Genomic DNA, 24,539 nt, shown 5'->3' on the forward strand with positions numbered 1-24,539 from the left:
CCTCAGCTGTGTCTGCAGGCTGCTCATCAAACTTATACTTTGAGTGCTCAAGTAAAGTAGAAAAGCACTATATAAGAACCAGTCCACTTAAACTCTAAACATTTAATTAGTTTGTTGTTAATTAGAGAGGACCCCACATCCCTCCTAAACACACATACACACACACCCTGTAATCAGATTAACAGATTAATCATCCTGCATCTTGCAGAGGATTACTGCTGCTGCTAAATACAGGCTGCAGGCTAGCAGCAGTGATGTCATTTCCTGTGTAGGTGGAGTCAGGGAGTGGGAGGAGCTTCCGGTGTGCTCCATGTCAGTCATAAACCTGCTGAGTGTGTCAATGTGTCGGTGGACATGAAGCTTCAAACCTCCGACGGCTAGAAAACCTTTATTTAAAATATGTGTGTACAATTGCACTCAGACTGACTGCATGTGAGTACACATCTGAGTTTCTTTACGTTCCCTATGCACATAGTTAAAGCTTTGAGTACTGATTCAAACTTTTTTTGATCATAAATCAGCTTCACTTTCACCATTAATCAGTTTAACCAGTGCTTTGATATTTTGATGCTTGTAAATGTTGAGTCTGTTGTGTTTCAATGTTTTGATGTTGGCTGTATGTCTGCTGGTGGTTTTGGTTCTGATGGATCAGGATTTAACTCACAGACTCACAGAGGTCAGTTTATGGTGATAAACACAGAGCATGAGTCAAAGTTCTTAAATTATGTATTTCTTATTACTATTAACAGTTTTTTTTAAAAGTTGACAGCTGGTTTAAAAAAAAAGCTGTGAAACAGGCTGATTAAAAAGGAGGTCTGAACATGAAGAACTTCATAAACTACTCATAGTGCTACTGCTAATAATAATAATGATAGATCTCCACAGACTTATTGGGTTCTTCAGGCTCTGGTTCTGTGTAGAACCTGGTTACCATTTGTGTCAGCTGGCTGACAGACTCCTCCTACTCCTCTCTCATTGGACCACTCTCTGTGACTGACAGGAGGCAGAGCTCCTCTGGATCATATTACAATGGTGGGGGGAGCAGAATGTCTCGTTCACCCTCGGACCTTGCCGTGGACCACCGTGCTCGATCCCCACACCGCTGCCGTGGTAACAGGGAGGAGGAGCTACAGGCCCGCAGGAAACCAATAAGAGATGGACGAGGTCGCTGGCACTCACAGGTGAGTTTGATGACAGGTGGAATTCATTTATTTACTTGTGTTTCTTGTAAATACAGTTTAGTACTTTATTTTTTTAATAACATAAAAATAAAATGCAACAAAAAACTGTTTAAAACACAAGTTAAATAATACATTAAATACGTTTTTCAATTTTTATTTGTTTTATATTTTCATTAATGATTTAATTAGAGCTTATTTATGACTGACTTGTGTTATAAAGTGATAATAATGGCTGTTGAGCTGTAATAAACATTGCAGCCTTCAGGGGGCACCAGCAAAACTGATAATGATGATGGTCCCCTTCCTCGTCCCTCTGGTCAGGATTACCCTCTAGACCAGGTTCAGGATGAGCGCGAGCTGCTGCGGCAGCAGGAGGTGGAATTTCAGGCTCGGTACCGTAGTGACCCAAACCTTGCCCGTTACCCAGTAAAACCGCAGCCAAGCGAGGAGACCATGAGGATGTTAGCTCAGGTCGGCAGGGTCCGCCACCAGCGCCGCCACAGTGACGTCTCCCTAGCAACCGCAGAACCCGACCACCTGACCATGAGGCGTTCGGGTAAGAACATGGCCACCCATGTGCTCACACCTTATTATATTATCAGGTGGTGTTCGGTTTGATTCGTTTCCCTCTCAGCACTCCGTCAGGGATTGGTTGAATCTGGAGGTCAGAGGTCATACTCTGTGGACCGTGCAGCCAATCACATCAGCCCAACATATTCCCGCTGCAGCCCATTATCACAACAACTACTGGACCCAAGCTCTGCCCTAAAGAGGATGCCGGGCAGTGAGAGTGCAGCACAGAGGGGACGGCGTGTAGGGAAGATGCATGTGATTGGTAGCTTCAGCAGCTCAGAGGAGGATCTTGTTACCACACCTGAATACACCAGCGCTGACGAGCCTGACAGTAAGTGGCTATATGCTAAATCACTCGGCCAACACTGTCACTCAGTGCGCACATTCCTTGAGAGTTGTCCACCACATTGGATGTGATATGGTGAATTCAGTTGTATAAATCCACAAAGAGCAGTAAACCTCAGAACAGCAGCAGCTGAGTTGTGATTCTTTTTCCTACACTGAGCCCCTACAACCGATCTTGGGGTTCCTCCACCTGATGAATCCCACTGTAACCCCTGATTATACTAATTTTTCTGTTTAGGGAAGGCAGAGTCATCCATCTGTAATACAGGTAACAGCAAATAGAGCTTTTAAAAACATAATTTTTTTTTCCACTCATGATCTATATAACAATGTTCAAGCTCAGCGCATTCATTAGAATTAGAATTTAGATTGAAATAAAGTTTGTATTCTCATGTAATAATATTGTTTTATTATTACATTAATATAGCATAAGGTTTCATTTAGCTTTGCGCAAAAATAGCTGGAAGAAACGTCCTCAAAGAGCTACTTTTACTTTCTTACTTTGAGTACATTTCAGAGCCTGTACTTTTTCAGTTTTACTTGAGTAAAGCAGTTGAATCAGTACTTCAACTTTTAGAAGAATATTTAACACAATTATCTGTACTTCTACTAAAGTATAGAATGTCTCTATTTTTGCCACCTCTGGAGATCAGTGGTTGTTCATAGACCTGTGTGAGTCTTTTTCATTTAACTCTACAGCATCCCACATTCAAAATGGCAGACAAGTTAATGTTACATGTTTAGTGGTCATGTGACTGCAAAACCCAAATAAAATCTAGGTGGCTACATATTAACAGTTAGCTGCATGAGGCTAGATGGCTACATGCTAAAAGCATTGAATCAGAACAGAGGATTTCCCTGAAATAACCTGCGAATCAGAGCAAAGGGCTAAATGGATAAATCAAAGTATCATCTGCATATTGTCGGTAGAAACAATCATAGTTTTGAATCTATAATTATTCACTTTAGTAATTGTAGATCAGACATGAGTGATTTATGGTCAGTTATCTTGGTAAGATATTAAATGGGCTTCAAAGTCAGGGATCAACAGGTTTAGTTGTCCTTGAGGCATTTTCCCCCCCCAAATATTTCTCAGTCCTCTCTCACTGGCAAATATTTAGTTCCTTTAATTTTAAAGAAAAATCTAAAAAAGTCCAACCTGACATCAAGATAACATTCAAGAGCACATCCAGCTGATGTCTGCATAACGTTTACTTTGCATATATTTTCAACCAAGAATAGCCATCACAAAAATACTTTCACCCGACATCAGAATGTTTGCTGGGCTGGACTGCATCCACACATGAAGTTCAAACTCTACCACGCAAAGAACAGAGAAACAAGCTCCAAAAGCATCTCCACCTTCATTTAAAATGCTCATTTAACATGGAAAACTGTTTTGTGGTCTGAACAGAAGCTGTATGTGGGGCATACCATCAGTGGCAGGGGTAACTTGACATGTGTGAAGGCCCCATTAATGCTTGAACCATATCTCCAAATGTAGGAACAACATCTGCTGCCACCCAGAAAACGTGGGTTTCATGGAAGCTCTTTCTTATTCCAGCAGACAATGAACAAACCACACTGTGCTTGTATCCCAGCAGCATGACTCCACAGAAAGACTCCAGCTCCTAAGCTGACCTGAATACAGTCCAGAGCTTCATGAAACTAGACACACCACAAAGAAACAGCTGAGATTTTCAACAAGAACAGAAACATTTGGCTTTACACTGCAGCAGTTGTTCTCCTCAGTCCTCACTGGTTAGCACTGTTGCCTCACAGCAAGAAGGTCCTGGGTCCACGGAATCTACATTGATATGTCAGTCGTGTATGAGCTTTAAATGATTTTCAGATCACTGGATTCTGTTTTTACTTATATTTACAGAGTCCTAACTTTTCTGGAAACTGGGTGGTACAATTCACTGTGTGTTATTTCAGTTACTTAAATCATGATAAATATGAAGGTAGTTGAATAATTCGCTGCTGTAAAGTTAGTAGCTAAACAACTAGTTTAATAACATGTAAATCACTGCTTTAAAACTGCAAAAAACATGTAAGCACAAGGGAAAAAAAATCCAAAGTGAAGCAAAGGCGGCGCTTCAAGGTCTTTTCAGAATAAAAGTAATACAAATCATCAGGTTATTTAATCTTTGTAAATAAATAAACATTTGTGTGGAAATAAAATTTCTTTACAACACAGATGTGGACCTCTTTGAGGGCTCTTCTGCCTCCTAGTGGACAGACACAGTATTTGAGCTTCATATTGCCTGATGTAGTAACGTGACCTGTGCTGCAGGAACATGTCACGTCCAGTGTGATATGAGGTTTTCAGGCTGTGAGTTGCAAGAGAGAGCGAGGCCATGACTCTATGTTTGCTCTCTCTCTCTGGCTGTAATTAGCTCAGTGTGATAATCTCCTTACAGCTGAATCTACCTTTACCTCCAACCAAATTCACCTGCACTACCTCTACCTGACATCAGAGGGTTCTTCTGAGAACCTCTGAGGGTTGACAGTAAAACAATTTCTGTAGCTCTGAAGAATTCTTTGTGGTTTTTGCTGTAGTTTTACTTTGCTCTTCACATTGGTGCCACGTTGATATTTTTTAGGATTAGTCTTGTGTTCTGGTTCTGAGGAGATTCTACAAGGAGCTCTGTTGCTCTGTTACTAAGGCTGGAAGAGTTGCAGTAAATCAGACAAGTTAATCTGTTGCCTTTGTGTCATTGGGCCACAAATCACCTGGTCAGAGATCATATGCTCTGATTGGCTCAGAGGACTTTTGGCTCCTCCCATTAAATCTTGAGTCAACTGAGCAGCTCAGAGTCTCTGCAACTGTCACTCTGAGAACACCCAGACCAAAACAAGAACTAGCACAACTTCCACCAAACCTGATGGGACCAAACCTGAAAGATCCTGGAGAACTCATCAGATCGTCTGATCGAGATTAGAGCACGGACACCAGAGGCTGCTGTGCTGGTGCTGCTGGGTGCCCGAATCACCGTCCCTGCTGTACTTTAATTGGATTAAAAGAGGAGAGTGTGGATTATCAAGAATCACTGCAGAGACACAAGAATAGAAACTCATATTGTAGGAGACGACGCCACCATAGATCAACCTCCCCACGTGTGCCGTGGAACCCCCTTGTGCAGAGGGATGCTTAAGCAGGCTGTGTCTCCTTGCTGAGCTGGACTTCTGGTGATCGGCTGCCAAATTTTTGGATTGGATTTTTTTGGTGATCTTTTTCCACTTCTCTGGTCTGGTGGAAAGGTGTGAGAAAGGGGGTGGAGTTAATGCTGCATTGTTGCTCCAAACCCAGGCACCTCCATCAACTTCAGGTTTTGCTATCCAACCAACCACACCAAACTAACTGTAGATTCTAACAATGCTAAGAAGCTAACACTGAAGGCATAAATATGCACTTGGCGTTTGGACTCCAGTAATCTCATTACTAACCGGCATGAACTGCAACCTGCAGGCAGAGCTCGGTGCAAACTGCACACAAAGACCCAATAAGGAGGAGACAGAGACTGCAGGTTTACTTCTTCCTCATCCTCCTCTTGCTCACCTGAAGCCTCCTTCTTGTCCTTTATGACGGCCAAACAGACCTGTAAGTGCAGCATTTAAAAGCTGTTTGACTGGATGAGCTGATGGATTCAGACCACTTTAATGTGTTTTAACATTTTGTTTGTGATAAACATGTTTCAATGATGTGGTGTTATTGGACTTGTCCTGTTCTGACTGGTTGGAGGTTTGTCGGGTGTCTTCAGGAAAAAAACTGCAGGTGTTGCACAATAACGATATAATTTGGGAATGTTGTAAGATGTCCCTGTGTGACCTGCAGCGGGTAAATGAAACCGTAAGTTTTTATGTTTTGTCTGAATACTGCGCCAAAATACATGTGACATGAAACAATGAAGACTCAATGCAAGTCCAGACTTTGAGGTTTAATTTAATCATGTCTGAACAAAAAAATTTTCATCAACATTTCATCAGTTGCGGAATTTCAGCCATTTTTATCCATAGACCTATTTTCAATGGCTCAAATGTAACTGGTGTTTTATGAAGAGCTGTAGGTTATTCCTTTGTTTCCAGTGTTTCATTTGCATTTGAAGCTGTCTGAAACTGCAGTGAAAAGTGTTCTGAAAGAAATGGGCTACCCAGAAAACGCCAAAGGTCAGAGAAAAAGGGTGAACATTAGAAAAGGTACAACAGTTTGGTCCATTCAGAGAAACAAAAAACATAAAACAATCTGAACATCCAGAGGAGACAACAGAGGGGAATGATCTCAGGATCCTGTTCTTCATCACAAGCAGCATCCAGCAAAGTGAAGAAGACTCTCCAGGTGAAAAATGTCTTATTATCCAAGTGTAACATAAAGAAGAATTGCAGAGCAAATCGAGAAGGTTCAGACCAGCCTCAGGAACAGATAAATTAGATATTCTTCTGTCTGATCATTCCTCATTAACCTTTAAATTTACAATACAGTAGAAGGCTTTCTGGAACTGCTGTAACTAAGTTTAAGGATATAATTCCTCTACTGTTATCTTCAGTGCCATTTACTAACACAGTGCAGAGCAGCTACCCAAACTCTACTCCCACAGAGGTTGAGTAACTCATTAAGAGTGTTACATCCTCAATGCTTATGACTTTGCATACTGTGGCTCCTCTGAAAAGGAAAGCCTCAAATCTGAAGTGCTTGACTCCCTAATTCACAAATGTGCACCTTAAAGCAGATCACCCGTAAGCTGGAGAGGATATGGTGTCTCTCTAAATTAGATTAGATTAGATTCAACTTTATTATCATTGTACACAAGTATACAACGAAAAGTACGTTCCAGAACGCCCATCCAAGACAGGTGTCTGCGGTCATGCAGCCGTTACACAGGCGCTACCATAAACTAGAAGATCTTCATTTAACCTGGAAAAAAAGTTTGTTGCTCTATAAAAAAAAAAGCCCTCCATAAAGCTAGGACATGACTTGATGAAGTTCTTCACAAAATAAATGTAACCATTAGTGAAAAGGTTATTCAGAACCATCTCACAGACATATCCTTACGTACAGCTACTTTCAGTACAGCTGATATTTAGATTCTTTCTCTCTGATTGATCTTTCTGTGTTATCTTCAGTAGTTACTGCCTCCAAACCATCAACATGCCTATTAGATCCCACTAATACAAGACTGCTCAAAGAAGTTCTACCATTATTTAATGCTTACATCTTAAATACACTGCTCAGAGCAATTGAAGGAACATTTTTTAATCAGAGTAGAGCATCAAGTCAGTTAAACGTCTGGGATATTGATTTGATCAGTTAAATAGCAGATAACAGGCGCACTAGAGGGGCAACAATGAGACAAGCCCCAAAACCGGAATAGGTTTTACAGGCAGAAGCTGTTAAATTCAGTTTTATTTATATAGTGCAAAATCACAAATAGTCCCCTCAGTGCGTTTTGTATTGTGAGGTAAAGGCCCTACAATAATACAGAGAAAACTCAACAATCAAAACAACTCCTATGAGAAAGCACTTGGTGACAGAGGGAAAGGAAAAACTCCCTTTTAACAGGAAGGGAGACGGGACAAAGAGATTAATAATAACTAATGATTAAATGTGTGATTAAATGCAGAGTGGCATATAAACGCCAGAAACACATCCAGAGGGTAATGGGTCAAACGAGTGATGGGTTGGATGTGTGGGGTCTCCTGTGATTGGGCTGGTTCTCTTAAGGCAGCAGCCTCTGGATATGTCCTCCGTGGAGGGCCGAGGGTAGCCGATGATCTTTTGGGCGATGTTGATAACCCTCTGCGCTGCCTTCCTGTTCTCAGCTTTGGGGCTTATGTACCATATACTTTCTACAGAGGTGTGATAGAAGGCCAACAGCAGCTTTTTGTCTAGATATTTTTTTTCTGAGGACACAGTGAAAGTGAAGCTGCTGCTGAGCCTGTTTCACTAGGGCTTCGGTGTTTTGAGTTCAGGGATATATTAACCCATCAGCAGGGGAATGGCTTACAGAAACAGGATTTGTGAATGTTGTGAATTATCTTCTTATGGCCTCTGACAGTGGACTCATCTCTGTGCTTGTCCTTCTAGACCTCAGTGCAGTATTCAGTACTGTTGACCATAATATTTTATTACAGAGATTAGACCCGGAGTGTCAAACTCAGTCACAGGAGGGGCCAAAATTGAAGACACAGTCTGAGTTGCGAGCCGAACAGGATTAAAAACAATTATTTTAATCAGTAATCATATGAATTTGAATGGCCAGAATACAGCAACTTTTTTCCTCAACACATTAAATAATATATAAAATTATATTTTTCTTCAAAAATAACACAGGCAAAATGAATATATTTCAAACTGATAAAAATTTGCTAATTTTTCAGGTAAAAACTGTAATGTGATTTTCAGATTTCAGATTTCAGTCAGAAAACGCTGCGTAAACTGTGCAGCGTGTCCAGTTTTTCAGCAAAAAGCGCAGCCGAAGCTGCAGGGACTTATTAAGATGCTTCATGAGAAAAGCCGACTCACACAGCCACTTTTCATCCCGGAGCCCTGCTGGGTCTTATAATTTACTCTTCATGAACATGACAGATTTCCTCAGGTAGCTCATCTCACCTGTGTGATCAGGCACGTCACCAAATTCAGAAGCTATTTCCTCCAGAAAAGACTGAAACTGCCGGCGATTTAAACCTTTGCCTCTTATAAAGTTCAGTGTCTGTGTTACGGTGCTTATGATGCATTCTGTCTTCAGGACTTTGCTGCGCAGTGTTTCCTGGTGTGTGACGCAGTAACGCACTGTCAGCTCACCTGTGCAGGTCTCCCTCTCCATCTTCTCCCGTATCTGTCCCACCAAGCCGCACATCGCTGGCGAGGGAAAAAGACACACGGGTTTACCTCCGAAGTGAGCTATCAGGTCCTTTGCCTAGCCTGTTTGGAAAATCCCTGCTTTCCACTTTTCCTCTGGTCATTTCTGAGGGTCAGGCAGCTTAAATGTCGCTGTAAAAAAAGTGCTGACCGATGCTTTTATCCACTGATCACTGTCATTGGCAACACAGAAAACGGGTTAGCACACAGGTCTTGGCCTGTATGGCAGCTGTTGCATTGCATTGTGAGATTTGTAGTATAAGTGGTGGGAGCGCCATTTACATAATAGATATATGAAAACATCTCACGGGCCGGATGTGGCCCGCAGGCCTTGAGTCTGACATATGTGGATTAGAGCATGCTGTAGGTATTAAAGGTACTGCGCTGCAGTGATCTGAATCATATCTATGTAATAGACTACAGTTTGTTCACGTAAATGTGGAGTCTTCTTTACACATTAAAGTTAATTATGTAGTTCCACAGGGTTCTGTGCTAGGACCAATTCTATTTACACTATGCATGCCTCCTCTAGGCAGTATTATTAAAAGGCATAGCATACATTTTCATTGCTATGCAGATTATATACAGCTTTATCCATGAAGCTAGATGACACACACCAATTAGTTAAACTACAGGAATGTTTTAAGGACATAAAGGCCTGGATGACCTCTAATTTCCTGCGTTTTCCTGCAGATCTGAGGTTAATATACTCAGTCCTACAAATTTTCAAAACTTAGCATCTAACCAGATACTTACTCTGGATGGCATTACCTTGGCCTCCAGTAACACTGAGGAATCTTGGAGTCATTTCTGACCAGGTTGTGTCTTTCAGTGCACGTATTAAATATGTAGGACTGCTTTTTTGCTAGTTCAAAGTCACATTTGTCCTTTTTACAGGCAAGAACCTGTGAATTGTGATGGATGGTGAGCCAGGTGAGCTACTCTGACATTCTGGTTACCATAAAAGCTTACTGTAAAGATTTGCTGCTTTAATGACTCCATTTTTTAGTTATTTTGAGGGATGGGCTTCACATTCATGTTGTGACTCAGTTCTTCTCAGCCTGGCGTACACCAGAACCGAGAGCTGATGTATATATGTTAGTAAAATGTGGTTCTCCTGAGAAACAGCAAGTTAATAGTTGTTCATCTTCTTTCTCTTGATATTCCTTCATTGCTGCCAACAACTTTCAGTTTATTGAGCAGCTGATTGATAACATCACTCTCCGATTCTCATGTTAATGTTACCATAACAGAGAGAATGATTGCATCTTCTGTGGCAAATCCTGTTTTCCAAAATAAAGTCAACAGCACAGTGGTGCAGTGGTTAGAACAGCAAGGTTCTGGATTCAAATCTGGTTCTTCTTGTATGGAGTTTGTGTGTTCTCCCTAGGGACTCCAAAAACATATTTGCCAGATTAGCCATAGTTGTGTATGTGAGCATGAATGATTTGATAATGTCTCTTTGGCAACCTGTCCAACATGTAGTCCACCTTTCACCCATTGACAGCTGGGGTCGACTCCACTCCCCATGGCCCTGAAATGGATAAGAGCTCAAGAAAATGGCTGGCTGGAAGTTGAAGTCAACATGCCAGGTCATGTTTGTAAATGAGAACTGGTTCTCAAACGTTTTACCTGATAAAATAAAGGTTTGAAAAAAAACATACGCTTGCTGTCAACTGTTGAACATTCCTCAGATGTTCCTCTGCAGCTTTCTATAAAGTGGATCTACCTGGATTTGTACCCTGAGGCGTCATGTTATTAATCCTGACTCTGATTTACTTAAAATCACAAATCAGATTTAGATTAAAGGTTAAAACAAAGTTGTTGTTTTTTAAGACTTGAACTGTGACCTCTTCTGGTTACTAGGAGACATGGACAGTCAATGGTGGGATCATGGTTCCTGGCATGGCGAGCCTGCACCCATGTCTATGGTAGGTCTAAACCCTACCCCTCAAGTAAACGATCAAATAAACCCTGCCCTCCATGTTGATCAATAACTTAATGGTATTTTATCTTTCACTGGTGTGAACTGCTGTTATTTGGTGCTTTTGCTAAGTAACCATGTTTCCCATTGTGAATCATCAGCAGCCGGTGACATGGCAACCGTCCAAGGATGGAGAGCGTCTGATTGGTCGAATTCTGCTGAACAAGAGGATGAAAGATGGAACTGTTCCTGTGGACACAGGAGCACTGCTGGGACTCAAGGTGACCTCCTCCTGCTTCTTCTGCTTTCTTCTACTTTTTCTGCTCTGTTCTTTTTACTTTTTCCTCTTTTCTTGCTCCTCATCCTCATCCTTTCTTGAAGAGTTTGGTGCCTCGCTCACGGTCCATGTATTTGCAGGTTGTCGGGGGGAAAATGACAGACTCTGGTCGTCTCTGTGCTTTCATCACTAAGGTGAAAAAAGGTAGTCTGGCTGACACTGTGGGACACCTGAGACCAGGTAAACACACTGACTGATTGAGGCAGATATAGAATAACAGTGGTGTCTGATTGGCTGTGACTGATTACAGTTAATGATTGATTACTGTGATTGAGTCATGGCAGGGCTTACTTTGTTCACTGCGTCAGAGGTTGCTGAAATATGTCTCCTAGCAACCAGAAGAGATTACAGTTCAAAATTAGATGGATTAGACCATATTTTTTCAAGTCAAGTCAAGTTTATTTATAAAGCACATTTAAAACAACGACGTTGACCAAAGTGCTGTAACAAGATCTGTAACCCCAAGGACTATACTAAATAAAAATAAAAATATATAAATAAATAAATAAAATAATAAAATAAAAATAAATAAATAAAAACATTAAGAACAATAAATAACATAAGAAAATTAAAAATTAAAACGTTTAAAACAAGTACCATAAAATACCATAAAACAATCATCTAAAAGGAGGTAGCACTGCAGCCAAATGCCAAGGAAAAGAAATGTGTTTTTAATAGAGATTTAAATGTGTGTATCGTCTGAGCTGTGCGGATATGGAGAGGTAGATCGTTCCATAGCTTCGGTGCTGCTGCTGCAAAAGCTCGATCACCTCTCTGTTTTAGTCTAGTTTTAGGCCTCTGTAAGAGCAGCTGGTTCGATGACCTCAGAGCTCTTACAGGGGTGTGACAGTGAAGCAGCTCAGACAGATACAAAGGTGCCAGTCCGTTTAAGGCTTTAAAAGTAAGCAATAAAATCTTAAAATCGATTCTAAAACGGACAGGGAGCCAGTGAAGGGATGACAGGACTGGGGTAATGTGTTCATGCTTTTTTAAACCGGTTAAAAGACGAGCTGCCGCATTCTGGACTACCTGCAGGCGGCACAGATGATTGATCTATGCCAAAATACAGAGAATTACAGTAGTCCAGGCGGGAAGTAATAAAAGCATGAATAACTTTTTCCAGGTCCTGCTGCGGGAGATAAGGTTTTACACTGTGGGACACCTGAGACCAGGTAAACACACTGACTGACTTTTGTCCTCTCCTATGCTTTAGGAGATCAGGTTCTTGAGTGGAATGGTCGGGTTCTTCAGGGAGCCACATTCAATGAGGTCTACAACATCATCCTGGAATCTAAACAAGAACCACAGGTGGAGCTGGTGGTGTGTCGACCAATAGGGTGGGTCTCTGATCAAGCTGAGAGGCAGAAAATGCTTCTGAGGTTGTTCTGTTCTCTTGGAAAATCATAGTAACAGATTGTTGTTCATTCCGTATTCTTCAGAGATGTTTCCAGATCAGCAGACAGCACCCATGTCCAGTTGGACTCCAGTGAGTTTATAAAAAAAACAAATACTGCATCTGTTCTGTTTATTAAGAACCTCCATAGAACAAATGGTAAATGAGGTTCCTGCTGACTCTAAATTTGTCTTTTCAATTTTAAGGTTCCAGTTCCTTCGACTCTCAGAAAGTTGGCCCATCCATCTCTGTCACATCTCCAATGAGCCCCAGTGTTCTGTCTGGACAGGTCTCAGTAAGTTTACTCAGCATGCACTGCAACACAGCCACAGCCACCCAGCTGTCACTTAACAGCATTTCCATGGTGGTGTGTTTTCAGACTGTCAACAGGCGTCCTCTGGTTCCCCGGATTCAGGTAAACTGTAGAACAGGGCGAGGTGTGCGTGTTTTATCTATCTTTCCTCTGTAGTTTAGACTTTTAGGTTGTAGATACGTGTAGAACAGAAGAAATAGAACCAAGCTGTCCTCCAAGGTTCTCAGTCTAATAAATCCAATACAATTCCAACAGAACTGCTATTTATTTTTTTATTCTTGTCCTCTGTGCTGTAGGATTTTAAATAGTTCTTACTCTGTTCTGAAGAGTTCCTCTGCTTGTTTTCTCAGGTTCTGCTTTATGGGTTCTGAGAGTATCCATTGCTGTATTAAATGATTGGGCTCATGCTCCATGTAGCTTAGAGACAATTCTAAAATGTGACTTGTAGTTAAAGTGTTAAAGTGCACCAGTGCTCCAGTCTAAAGGGTTTCTTTGCCATTCCAAAGGGTTCTGCCTGTTTTTAAATGGATGTTCAACTGGGTTCCATAACTTCAATATTTTTCCATTCTTATTAATAAACTTCTGTTATCTGCTAGAGTTCCCCTGCGTTAAACTGTAGTTCTAGGATTCTGCTATATAAGGCTTATGTGGGTTCAGGGGGTTTGCAGAACCTTCCTTGTGTTCTAAAAGTTCTGGTCTCTAAGATTCCTTTGTTTATTTCAGGGGTCTTGACTCTGTATTAGAGTCCTACGTGTTCACTGCGGCTCTTTCTGCTGTTCCTTGGGGTTCCATTAGAATTACAGGTTCTTACAATTTTCACATTCCGCATTGGTTATCACCTCACTGGGTTCTTTCTGTTTTCTTTAGCAGTCTCCTGGTGTTTTACAGGGCTCACTTGATTCTCTGTGGCCTTGTTTTGGCTTCTGTGGCTGTTTTTTGAGGTGGTAATTGGTTCTGTTGTGTGTTTGCATTTGTAGCTGGGTTTATTCTGTAGCCTCTGCTGTACTAACATCACTGTTCTGCAGGTTATCTCATCCTGATGACTGGAGCTCCTTTTCTTTGGGCTTTCTTTGTAATTTGTTTGTTGTTGTCTAGGCTTCATTTGTATCAATATAGGGTTCTCATGATGGTGTTGTGTTACTCTACAGGTGAAGCTATGGTATGATAAAGTTGGCCACCAGCTGATCGTCACTGTTCTCGGAGCCAAAGAACTTCCTGCTCGGGATGACGGCCGACCCCGTAACCCATACGTCAAGATTTATTTCCTGCCAGACAGAAGGTGAAAAAAACAATCAGAAACCAGAGTTTTATGGATGGATTTATAGGTTCCTTGTCAGGTGGTCCTTCTGTAGAACTGTAAAACTACTGGCATCCTCTATAGTAGTGGATCCTGCTCTGTGATTGGGTGTTGATTGTTCCTTCCTCTTCTAATAGTGATAAGAGTAAGCGGCGGACAAAGACAGTGAAGAAGTCACTGGAACCTCGGTGGAACCAGACCTTCATGTACTCTCCGGTTCATCGGCGTGAGTTCAGAGAGCGAATGCTGGAGTTGACGATCTGGGACCAGGCTCGAGTCCGAGAGGAGGAGAGCCAGTTTCTGGGAGAGGTGAGAACATGTGAACAACTCATGGAGAACATATGGAGAAAACAAAGAACCTTTAATGCTTCAGTTGTGTTAACACTAGAAATGCCGGGGGGGTAGTAAGATTTGAAAAAATAAGAATTTAAGATTAGGTTTTAGGAGTTTAATTTTAAAACTGACCTCACAGTCAGCTACAACAAAATAAACACATTTTAATAAATTCATTAGTGTAAAAGTACAATAGTGAAAGTTATCACCATCCACTACTGCCTCCACTTCACCACACCTGCAGCTTCTCACTCTGCTCCACCTCAGTGTGCAGCTTTAGCTCCTCAGCTCTGCTGCTTAGGCCTGAAACTCGTCCAGTTTTGCTGCTCTGCTCTGGATTTCACTCTTTATTTGCTTGGATTAGTTCTCCACACTCTGGAGTCTCTGCTCATTTTAGCTATGTTTCCCCTGCAGCTCTGCACAGCCAGCGACTCACCTGGTTCTCCACGTGCCTCGTCACACACCATCCTACTCTGACCCCATTCTGATCCACTCTGATAGATAGCTATATTATTGCAGCCTTCATGTCAAAATGTGTATAAAAATACATGTTGCTGGGCAAGCAGGCATGCAGCAATTGTTGTTTTATATTTTGTACAGGGTTAGTATGACATCCTTGGTGGTTCTAGGTACAAGTAGTTGTAATTTTTTTCTTCTTCTTGTCCCAGACATCCCAAAACTCACAGACGAATAAGCCCATTTTAGGAAGAACCACGAAGTATGAAATGTTGGAGTTTTATTTTAACCGAATTTTTAAATGTCAAGGGGATCGCAGTGCCCCCTCTGTGGTTCTAGTATTAAAGGACCACTGAAAATCTTAAAACATGTGCATGTGTTTGCTTCCGGTTCTCTATACATTCTCTCTATGCCTTCACCTCATACTCTGTATATTAGTGTTCTCTGTACATTCTCTGCATGTTCTGCATGTGTTCTCCTGTCCTCTTCTCAGGTGCTGATAGAGATGGAGTCAGCTTTGCTGGACGATCAGCCTCACTGGTATAAACTGCAGCTTCATGATGTTTCCTCTCTGCCGCTGCCCAATGCCTCCCCCTACCTGCAGAGGAGAGGACTGCAGGCTGAGCCCACACACAGCAGCAGGAGGCTGCAGAGTGAGACATGCACACTGACACACACAATCAACCTTACAACCTCACATAATGCACCACAGATTTTCTTAAGGTGTCTGTTAGATGGATCAACCAAAGGAATGCTCTTTTCTGCTGGGATTGGTTGTTTCACTTTCAGGTGACAGTTGCCTGACCTCACAAATACACTTCAGAAGGAATGTCAAAAGTTCCCATAAACACACTCCAATACCTTGTGGAAAGCCTTCCTTGTTGAGTTAACAGCTTCAACTCAACAGCTGTGTTTTAATTATTGTACAGCGCTTTGTGACTTTTTGTCTGTGAAAAGCGCTGTATAAATAACTTAAATAACTAAAAAACTTAACTTGCTTACTTATTTACTAAGGAAGGATAGCTGCAAAGGTTGGGCCAACATCATATTAAACCCTATAGATTAAGAATGGAATATCACTCAAGTTCAAATGTGTGTCTGAAGGCAGATTAGTGAATACTTTTGGCAGTATGGTGTAAGACAATATAACATGTTGATCAGGGATGAATTTATGGCCATAAATCTCAGTATCTCAGGTGTAACTGAAAGTACAGTACCAGTCAAGAGTTTGGACATACTTACCCATTCATATGAATGGGTAAGGACCACCACTCTGTATCTTGTCTTGATTCTTCAAAGCAGCCAAGTTTGTTGAAGTTTCATTGTCCCGTGCAAAATATGCATCCCTGGACTCTGTAGTCCAGCAAGTTTGACTGAAGCGTTTAGTAGTTCCATAGTGGACCATGGCATTGGTTAGGGACCACTACCATTGTGGTACAGGATGACTAGCAGATGGCTGTCATTACATCAATAATCTTAATCATCAGGCAAAGGCAAAAAATCCATTTTTCATATCCAGGTTGTTTCTTCGGCTCTTCTCCCCACTCCTCAAACTTGACTCTATCTTCTATAGGCATTTTAATCCTTGGATGGTTATATTTATTTGACCAGGATATGTCCAGGATATTAAACAAATATGTAGGACTGGTTTTTTGCTTTTGCACAATATTTCTAAAATTAGAAACATCCTGTCTCTCAGTGATGCTGAAATTTGTGCATTTACCAGGCTGTCCTAAAAGCTCCCTGAAAAGCCTTCAGCTGATCCAAAATGCTGCAGCTAGAGTACTGACAGGGAAAAGAAAGAGAGAGCAGATTTCTCCCATATTGGCTTCTCTTCATTGACTCCCTGTTAAATACAGGATAGAATTTAAAATTCTTCTTCTCACATACACGATCTTGAATAATCAGGCCCCATCTTATCTTAAAGGTGCCTGGCTACAGTGCTGAAAAGAAACCTTGGGTTGTTCTTATTTTCTTCAGTTAATGATGAGTAGTAAGATGTTCTAGCTTTACGGAGGGCTTTTTTTATAGGACAACAAACTCTTTTTCCAGGCTAAATGAGCATCTTCTAAATTAGTGAGACACCATTCCCTCTCCAGCTTTCGGGTTATCTGCTTTAAATTGCTCGTTTGTAAGTTAAAGCAGGGAGTCAGGAGCTTCTGATTTGAAGCTTTCCTTTTCAGCATTGACAGTTGAGGCCATTTCACACGGATGTGTTGTGTAAAAATGACACGAAATGCCGAATCTTTCGGATGCAAACTTGTCATGTAACCTACATACACACCAGACGCATTGCATTTTTGCAAATAAAGCGTCCTCATATAATGCACTGTGAAAAAAATGAAGCTGACATCAAGCAATGATGCAATGAGGTCCTGATGTTTCTAAACAAGAGAAAGAAGAAACAGAGATTCTAGCTTCATCCAACGTTTCATGGTTTGATCCCAGAGTTGAAGCTGCATCACAGCCACTTTCGCGCATATTTCAGGATGTTAGTGGGACGGTTTGAGCTCTCGCTGGCAGAGTTTGAGATCACATGTGAGAAGGAAGAGAATAATTTTAGAGAGCCGAGTGACCTGGAGCAGCGTGCAGCTGAGTGTCTGAGGTAAAATAGTATGATTCTGCTGTTTCCACATCACTGTATATTCACTGTATCGGTGCGTGTTTGATCTGTGAGCTCACATGTTGCTAAATGCAGCGCTCTGATTGGTCGGAACTCTTTGGTCGCTTGTATTCCTTTACCACGGAGATAGAGAACATACTCACTCACCTTCTCATCTTCCCCAGGATTTTTTGCTCTTCATCATCCTCAACCTGTTCTTCTTCATGTATGCCCATAGCTGGGATGTTTTTTAGGGTCCTTTTACTGTTGCCAGATTTTAATATTTTTCTTTCATCCTGCTGGTTCAACTGGCCATGCTCAAAACAATCCAAACAGGGAAGTGACGAGCCAGTAAAAGATCCTTCAACTCCTCTCAGGTTAACTTCAACGTGGCAAAACTGAGTAGAGAAAAAACAAAACAAAAATCATAATCCCAATTCATAAATCCACAGTTGTTGGTCAGTCGTTATTCCTCTTGCATTTTTTACCGAAGCTTCACACTGTGAACCACAAATTCCAAATCTGCACACTGGTAAGACACAGAAGCAAATAACACCACGATTCTCTTCACACTGCAGTTTTATATCCCCTTTGTGAGCATTCAGCACAGCCTATGCCCATTGACTCACTTCATTTCACACATACATTTCATTATTTTAAGTAAATTGATTGCATTTTCTTTATTTGGTTTAACATAACCTTATTTCAATATTATTTACTATTAGCATAATAATATAAGAATATACTTTTCTGTAGAACTTGCTGACATATAGAAGATGTTGAGCCAAGGGATCTCACTCCCATTTGATGCTTCCAATTAATTTGACCTTCTCCACCTCCTGAGCTACAGCCCCAAGGATAGAAAGGAGGATAAAGGATAAACCATTAGATTCAGATGGAGTTTTGGTCAGTGCATTCTTCACTCTTGAGATTTGCTCAAAACCATAACAGAGAGTCAAGTGAGTGAAAGAGTCCAAACCATCAGAAATTTCTATGTATGAAGTCCATATTTAAAGTGATTAACTTTACATGGATCTTTTTGTAACTTCAATGGACACTCCAGACTCTGATTGCCTAGATAACCCTATAATACTACTATAGTACTCGCTTCAATGGATAGTAAAAAAGAAAGAAACTACAACAATTCAAGATGCACTTTTGCTTCACTAGCACTTATTTTCCCAAATTTCCCCTCTGTGGGACAATAAAGGCTGTTTCTTCTTCTTCTATTTCACGTTCACTACAAGATGCTGGATTTGATTAACAATGGTTTCGCCACATTGCTGCTGGTGTCTTCCTGTGTGGACACCCCTGAACTTTAGAAAAGCTTGCAATGGAAGCATGTCGGGTAGGGCTTGTTCCAGTGTGATTAGTTGTAACAACCCAAAACCAATCACAGCAGAACCACCCTCTGGCTGATCCAGTCCAACACCATCCATCTGACAGTTCGAGTGTTCTGAACTTCTCTTTTTAAAGTCTTCTCGTTTGTTTGTCTTTAGTTTGTCATGTTTTGTTGTTAACATGTTTTTTTTGTTTGTTTGTTTCCTTTGTTTTACCTTACTTTTAATCACCCATGATGCTTTGCTAGACAAAGGTCCTTATTATAACTCAGGTAAAAACACGTATGTGAGTGTGTGTGTGTGTGTGTGTGTGTGTGTGTGTGTGTGTGTGTGTGTGTGTGTGTGTGTGTGTGTGTGTGTGTGTGTGTGTGTGTGTGTTGGCTTCTGACCCTCTGTTGCTAATGCTGACTCCTATGGCATTTCCCTGTGTGATGCTAAGCTAACTGCTTCCTATGCTGTTTGGTATTTACAACGTAACAACTTCATTCATTCATTCTGTGAAAATGGATATGTGATATAGCCCTGTTTGATGATGTCATCATATAAGTTACCAGGCAGGAATCTCTAATGAAGAGATTATTTAGCTGAATCAAATGTAGGACTCAGAGAATCTGTACCTCAGCTGCTTATAGCTGGATGGTTTAGCATTTAATCTTTGAGGGACTACAATAGAACCAGCTGCCCAGATCCCTGAGTCTTTGAGCAGAGTACATCAAGACAGTTGTTGGGTTCTATATAATAGTTGTCAAACTGTGCCTGAAGAGGTTCTGGATTTCCTTAGAATGTTCCATGGGTTCTTGATAAAGGTGCTACAGTTTCTCAAGGGAGTTCCAGAACTTCTTGCAGGGCTCTGGAGATTTTTGATGGTGTACCAGGAGGAGTTAGCTTGAGGTTCTAGCAGTAGCAAAGTTTTGTGCTGATGGTGCTCAATAGTTCTTTCAAGGATTCCTGAAGTGGGAATTTAAGGAAATTCCAATTTTAGAGACTCTTTACAGCACCGTGGTGCTTTTTAAGGACCACCTAGAGTCCTCCAGAAATCTGTATATACAGAGCACACCTGGTCAGCCCATTTAGATCCAAATCACAACTTCTTAAAAGGAAATCAAAACATAAAAACAGGACACAGTTTTATGGTTGGGGATCTTAAGGTTAATGAAAACAATGAAAACCTATGCAGTGGTGCATATCAGACAGCTGATCAAGATGTTGGCTAGTTTAAATGGTGCATTTTTTATGTCAGTGATATTTTCATTGTAACCTGTAACTGGATATTTGAAATGAAACACAGTGTGTGAGTCTTTATTTATTTGATCTTAATCCATATGGTCCTATGGAACAAAATAAAATAACCCCTGATGTGGAGCGCACAACAGAAAAATAAATAGGAGAATAAACGTGTTCGCTGTCACTGTATCTCCTTAAAGTAACTGCATCACATAACAGTTATGTCCAGTTTCTTCAGCATGGAAGAGATCACCGCTGCACAGATTTCTACAGATACTGCTTTTTGCATTATTTTTCCAGCTGATCTTTGTTGGAAGGGTTGTATTGTGCTGCCTTTCTCTTTAAAACACCCTGAAGATGAGGTCAGGCGACATGTTCATCACATCTTTCGATACTCTTGTGTGTTGGCAGCCTAGTTCTGATGTTGTCATGCTGGAATAGTCTGCAGACTGGGAGTTATCCTGTCAGACTGATTGTGTTTTGGTACATTCAGACGCTTTCATCTATATTCTCTTTTAGCTTACATGCAGCCGTGAATCATTAAACTCCCACTTCTGTGCAGCACTTTCAGGACCCATTGCATTGATCCTGGTCAGGTTTAAAATGCTGCACTCTGCGTGACCAACAAATTTATCTTTGACCAGACAATGTATTTCAGTATCCAGTCACATTATACAGTAACTATCACAGTGCTGCTAAATTTCACACGTCCTTTAAAGCCTTCAGAATTGGATGAAAGGGTTCTGGTCCAGGATCTGTGAAAGTTTCAGGGAGTCTGGGGGTTAACATCACATGAATCTGTCTTTTATTGCTCCTGTGTAAACTGATTTGTCCTCTTGCTGTTCATTCTGGGACGGTTAGATTTGTTGACCTTCCTGTAGAGGATTAAAGATGAGCTGCTTACAGGCTTAAATGTCCTCCCTCTCTCCCTCTGCAGGGTCTCAGAGGATCAGTGACAGCGAGTTTTCAGATTACGACTGTGAAGATGGCATTGGGGTGATATCAGGTGAACTCCATATCCCATCATGCACTGCAGCTCCATGGTAAAGCATGCAGGCGAAAATATGCTCTGGCTAAAATGAAGACCGTTAAAAACATGTTGCTGTGACACACAAGGCTTGAATAATTTCATAAGCTCTTCAATCTGTTAAAGAGAAACATTTGAGAAGCTCCGAGCTTTATGATATGAATGAATTGGTGCTGCATAATGCATTATAAAAGGACTCACTCAGGGTTGATGACTGAACTCCTGCTGTTTCTCTGTGTGCAGACTACAGACAGAATGGACGGGACTTCCACAGCTCCACCCTCTCAGTGCCAGAGCAGGTGATTTCTCCCAGTCACTGCTCCCGATCCGACATAGTCAGAATGAGGTCACGGTCACCGAGCCAGCCGCCTCCTCACAGGTAACCAGCTGTGTGTGTGTTGGAGTTTCAGAGCAGTTTGACTGAGAAACTGAAAACCTTTCAAAATCATGCCCACAGAATAAAAGATGAGAAACCGGTAATACAGGCAGCACGGTAGCGTGGTGGTTAGCACTGCTGCCTCACAGCTAGAATGACACCTAGAAGGTCTAGAAGGTCTGGGTTCGATTCCACCTTGGCCCGGACCTCTCGCTGTGTGGAGTTTGCATGTTCTCCCCGTGTCTGCGTGGGTTTCCTCCCGCAGTCCAAAGACATGCAGTTACAGGGGTTAGGTTAATTGGTCACTCTAAATTGCCCACGGGTGTGAATGGTTAACTGTCTCTCTGTGTTGGCCCTGTGACAGGCTGGCGATCTGTACAGGGTGTACCCTGCCTCTCGCCAAGATGTGATGTGAGGGTAGACAGAGAAAACAGCGAGAGGTGGGTTAGTTGTCTCATTCTACAGCATGAAGTTAATGCTTGACTCTGCAATAAAACTACACTATTTGTCAAAGTATTTCAGAGCACTCATGGCTGTGAGAGCTTGTAGGAGATCATTTTTTTTTCTGTGAGGTTGTTGGTCTTTCCCCATAAACATACATCTTTCTCTATCCTTATCGAGCTTATACAAAAGAGTGACTATACACTCCTAATCTTAGCCTAATCTTAAAAATAGAGAGGGTGAGCTGAATCGATAGACGAGGGGCCTGAAAGCTGAAGGCTCTGCCCCCCCGTCTATGTAACCTATGAACCACATACCAAACCAGACAAACATACCAAAACACATTTTGGTTGTTATTTTGGTTGTCTGGGAGCAGACACAGTCTCTATGGGGTTTTGGGGGGTAGCAGGAAGAGAGAAGCTGCAGAGAGGATGTAAGGCTGCATCTCTGCTTCCTTCACTTTTTTGGGTGGGTTGATAAGTTCAGCCAGATTTCTAGAAATGAGAGCTGCTCCATCTGAAGAGGGATGGATGCCATCTCTTCTAACAAGACCAGGTTTCCCTCAGAAAGTTTCCTTTGACATTGTTTTGACAAAGTTACACACTGATTTAATATTAATTTTGTGACCTCCGATTCATGTAACCGGGTGCCCCTGGAAGACAATCAACAATGGCTGCTAGTGTCTGTAGCTTCATGTTTCTCAAAACAGAGTGACCAATAACCAGAGTTTGTTCCTTGGCAGGTGTGTCACAAGTATGGAAAAAGAATCAGAGATGTGAATGGGTTGGTGGTGTACTGGGGGCTCCTGTTTAGGGCTACACTTCCTCCTCTCAGTCACCCAGCTGGCCTGATTTCCCGGCTGCTTGGAATCTGCTGGGGGAGAGATAACAGTGGCTAAGCTACTACAGGGGCCTGGCTAGCTACAGGATTTTCCAGGGTGCTGAGATGGGTCTCCACTTCACTGAGCCTGGCCTCCAAAGCTACAAATAGGCTACATTTATTACAAGTACTGTTATTACTAAAGGAGGTAATAACTAAACATTGCCCACACAGAGAAGGAAAGTGCTGGAGGGGCAGGAGAAGAAGCCTGCTGTTAGTGACTTGGCAGAGAGCTAAGCTAATAATTATCGTGTGGCTGTGTCCCCATGCTTTTCACGTGGTGCCAGCCAACAAAATAAAATGCTGGGACTTTTTTCTCTCCTGGGTCCTTGCTCTTTGTTGTGGTCATTTTTTTTCAGGTGCAAACATGTACGTCCCTCGAGTTTTTATACACTTCTTCACATCCATTCTGATAGTTTCGTCAATTTGCTGACATTTCTGAGTCCTTATATTGTTGCTAAGAATGTTATTCCTTATATTGAGATGATGATTATTATTCTCACTGATGAATTTAAAAACCTCGGGACAAAGTATGCACGGGAGGTATCAACAGTGCTGAACAGGCTAATCACAATTGTCGTGTGTTGCATAAACCTGACGTGTAGTTACTTTTCTCAAGAGAGGCATATCAGGTTATTTTGTAGGTTACTGCATAGGTTTCAGAAGGGTTTCCGGTTACGTATGTAGGCTGGGCAAAGACCCAACGCACAAGTCTAATTCAGGCCTTACTCTGAGAAAACCACATTATATCAAGGAGGTGTCTGTTCCTCCAGAATTTCTGACGACATAAAACCAGCTTGATCAGAATGATTTATACTTGTGATAATTTTAGCTGTCATAGATCAGTCACCATCTTCTAAAAATCCAGATGGTCCTCGATATCGTTCAGACTCACTTCAGTGACTTTGACCATCCATGTGTTCTGTTGATGTCATTTTTTTTGCTTCCCTGTTGTTCAGATGCTTTCTGAACAAGTTAATAAATCTTGGCAATATCCCCAGCTGTGTCACTCGTTAGAGCACCATAGCACCATCCAAATTCACTCTGATGTCTACATTAGCAGAGCTAACGTTGGTCTGCAATCCTGGCAGGTATAGAACTGACATTAGTTGTTCTCTTCCCTTTCCTGACAGTTCTTTTCTTTGCCATGCATTTTGTCACTGTGGCAACTTTAAAATTGTAATAATGAGTGTTCAAGAGTTTTATCTAAACTTTTATCTATCCTTTGGAGCCCAGACAGCCAGTGGTCTTCCTAAAGGGTTTACCTTAATTTTATTCAGACTGTTCTGTTCATGCAACTCTGACCTTTGACATCTGGTTGCCAGCGGTAACCCTCTGTACCCATTATATCGTGAGGATGCGGTGCGGTTGCTGCAGGGCTCCAAACTGAACCGAGCATACTCTGACGCCACCCAATACAGCAGTCTGGACAGGTAATTAACACATAGGAGATGTGACAATGTGACTGGACGCCAGCTACTCAGCATGCATCCTGTATCATTTAATATTGTTAGAAATCTGCAAACTGATCAATGAATAATGAGTAAATATGCTGTCAGACTGCAGCAGGTGGGTCAGGGTCAGGTAAACCCCACCCTTCTGCTGCCTATGAACAGGTCTGAATCAGGAAACAGGTTGC

At 41.6% G+C, this 24,539-nt stretch overlaps 1 protein-coding gene across 1 annotated transcript in view; it reads left to right on the forward strand.

Annotated features, from left to right (window-relative positions):
- The window catches only part of LOC115788754 (regulating synaptic membrane exocytosis protein 2-like), a 66,800-nt gene that overhangs the window by 23,372 nt on the left and 18,889 nt on the right, over positions 1-24,539 (forward strand). Inside the window, exons 7-23 of the mRNA XM_030741916.1 lie at positions 1,001-1,181; positions 1,503-1,737; positions 1,816-2,085; positions 10,825-10,889; positions 11,044-11,163; positions 11,300-11,399; positions 12,433-12,556; positions 12,659-12,705; positions 12,819-12,907; positions 12,992-13,027; positions 14,074-14,204; positions 14,360-14,531; positions 15,505-15,664; positions 19,202-19,225; positions 21,115-21,183; positions 21,448-21,583; positions 24,226-24,333. Of these exons, the coding sequence (XP_030597776.1) occupies positions 1,001-1,181; positions 1,503-1,737; positions 1,816-2,085; positions 10,825-10,889; positions 11,044-11,163; positions 11,300-11,399; positions 12,433-12,556; positions 12,659-12,705; positions 12,819-12,907; positions 12,992-13,027; positions 14,074-14,204; positions 14,360-14,531; positions 15,505-15,664; positions 19,202-19,225; positions 21,115-21,183; positions 21,448-21,583; positions 24,226-24,333 (2,067 nt within the window). The remainder of the gene's footprint in view (positions 1-1,000; positions 1,182-1,502; positions 1,738-1,815; positions 2,086-10,824; positions 10,890-11,043; positions 11,164-11,299; positions 11,400-12,432; positions 12,557-12,658; positions 12,706-12,818; positions 12,908-12,991; positions 13,028-14,073; positions 14,205-14,359; positions 14,532-15,504; positions 15,665-19,201; positions 19,226-21,114; positions 21,184-21,447; positions 21,584-24,225; positions 24,334-24,539) is intronic.

Source organism: Archocentrus centrarchus, chromosome 11 (genome assembly GCF_007364275.1).
Source record: "Archocentrus centrarchus isolate MPI-CPG fArcCen1 chromosome 11, fArcCen1, whole genome shotgun sequence".
In the NCBI taxonomy this organism is placed as follows: domain Eukaryota; kingdom Metazoa; phylum Chordata; class Actinopteri; order Cichliformes; family Cichlidae; genus Archocentrus; species Archocentrus centrarchus.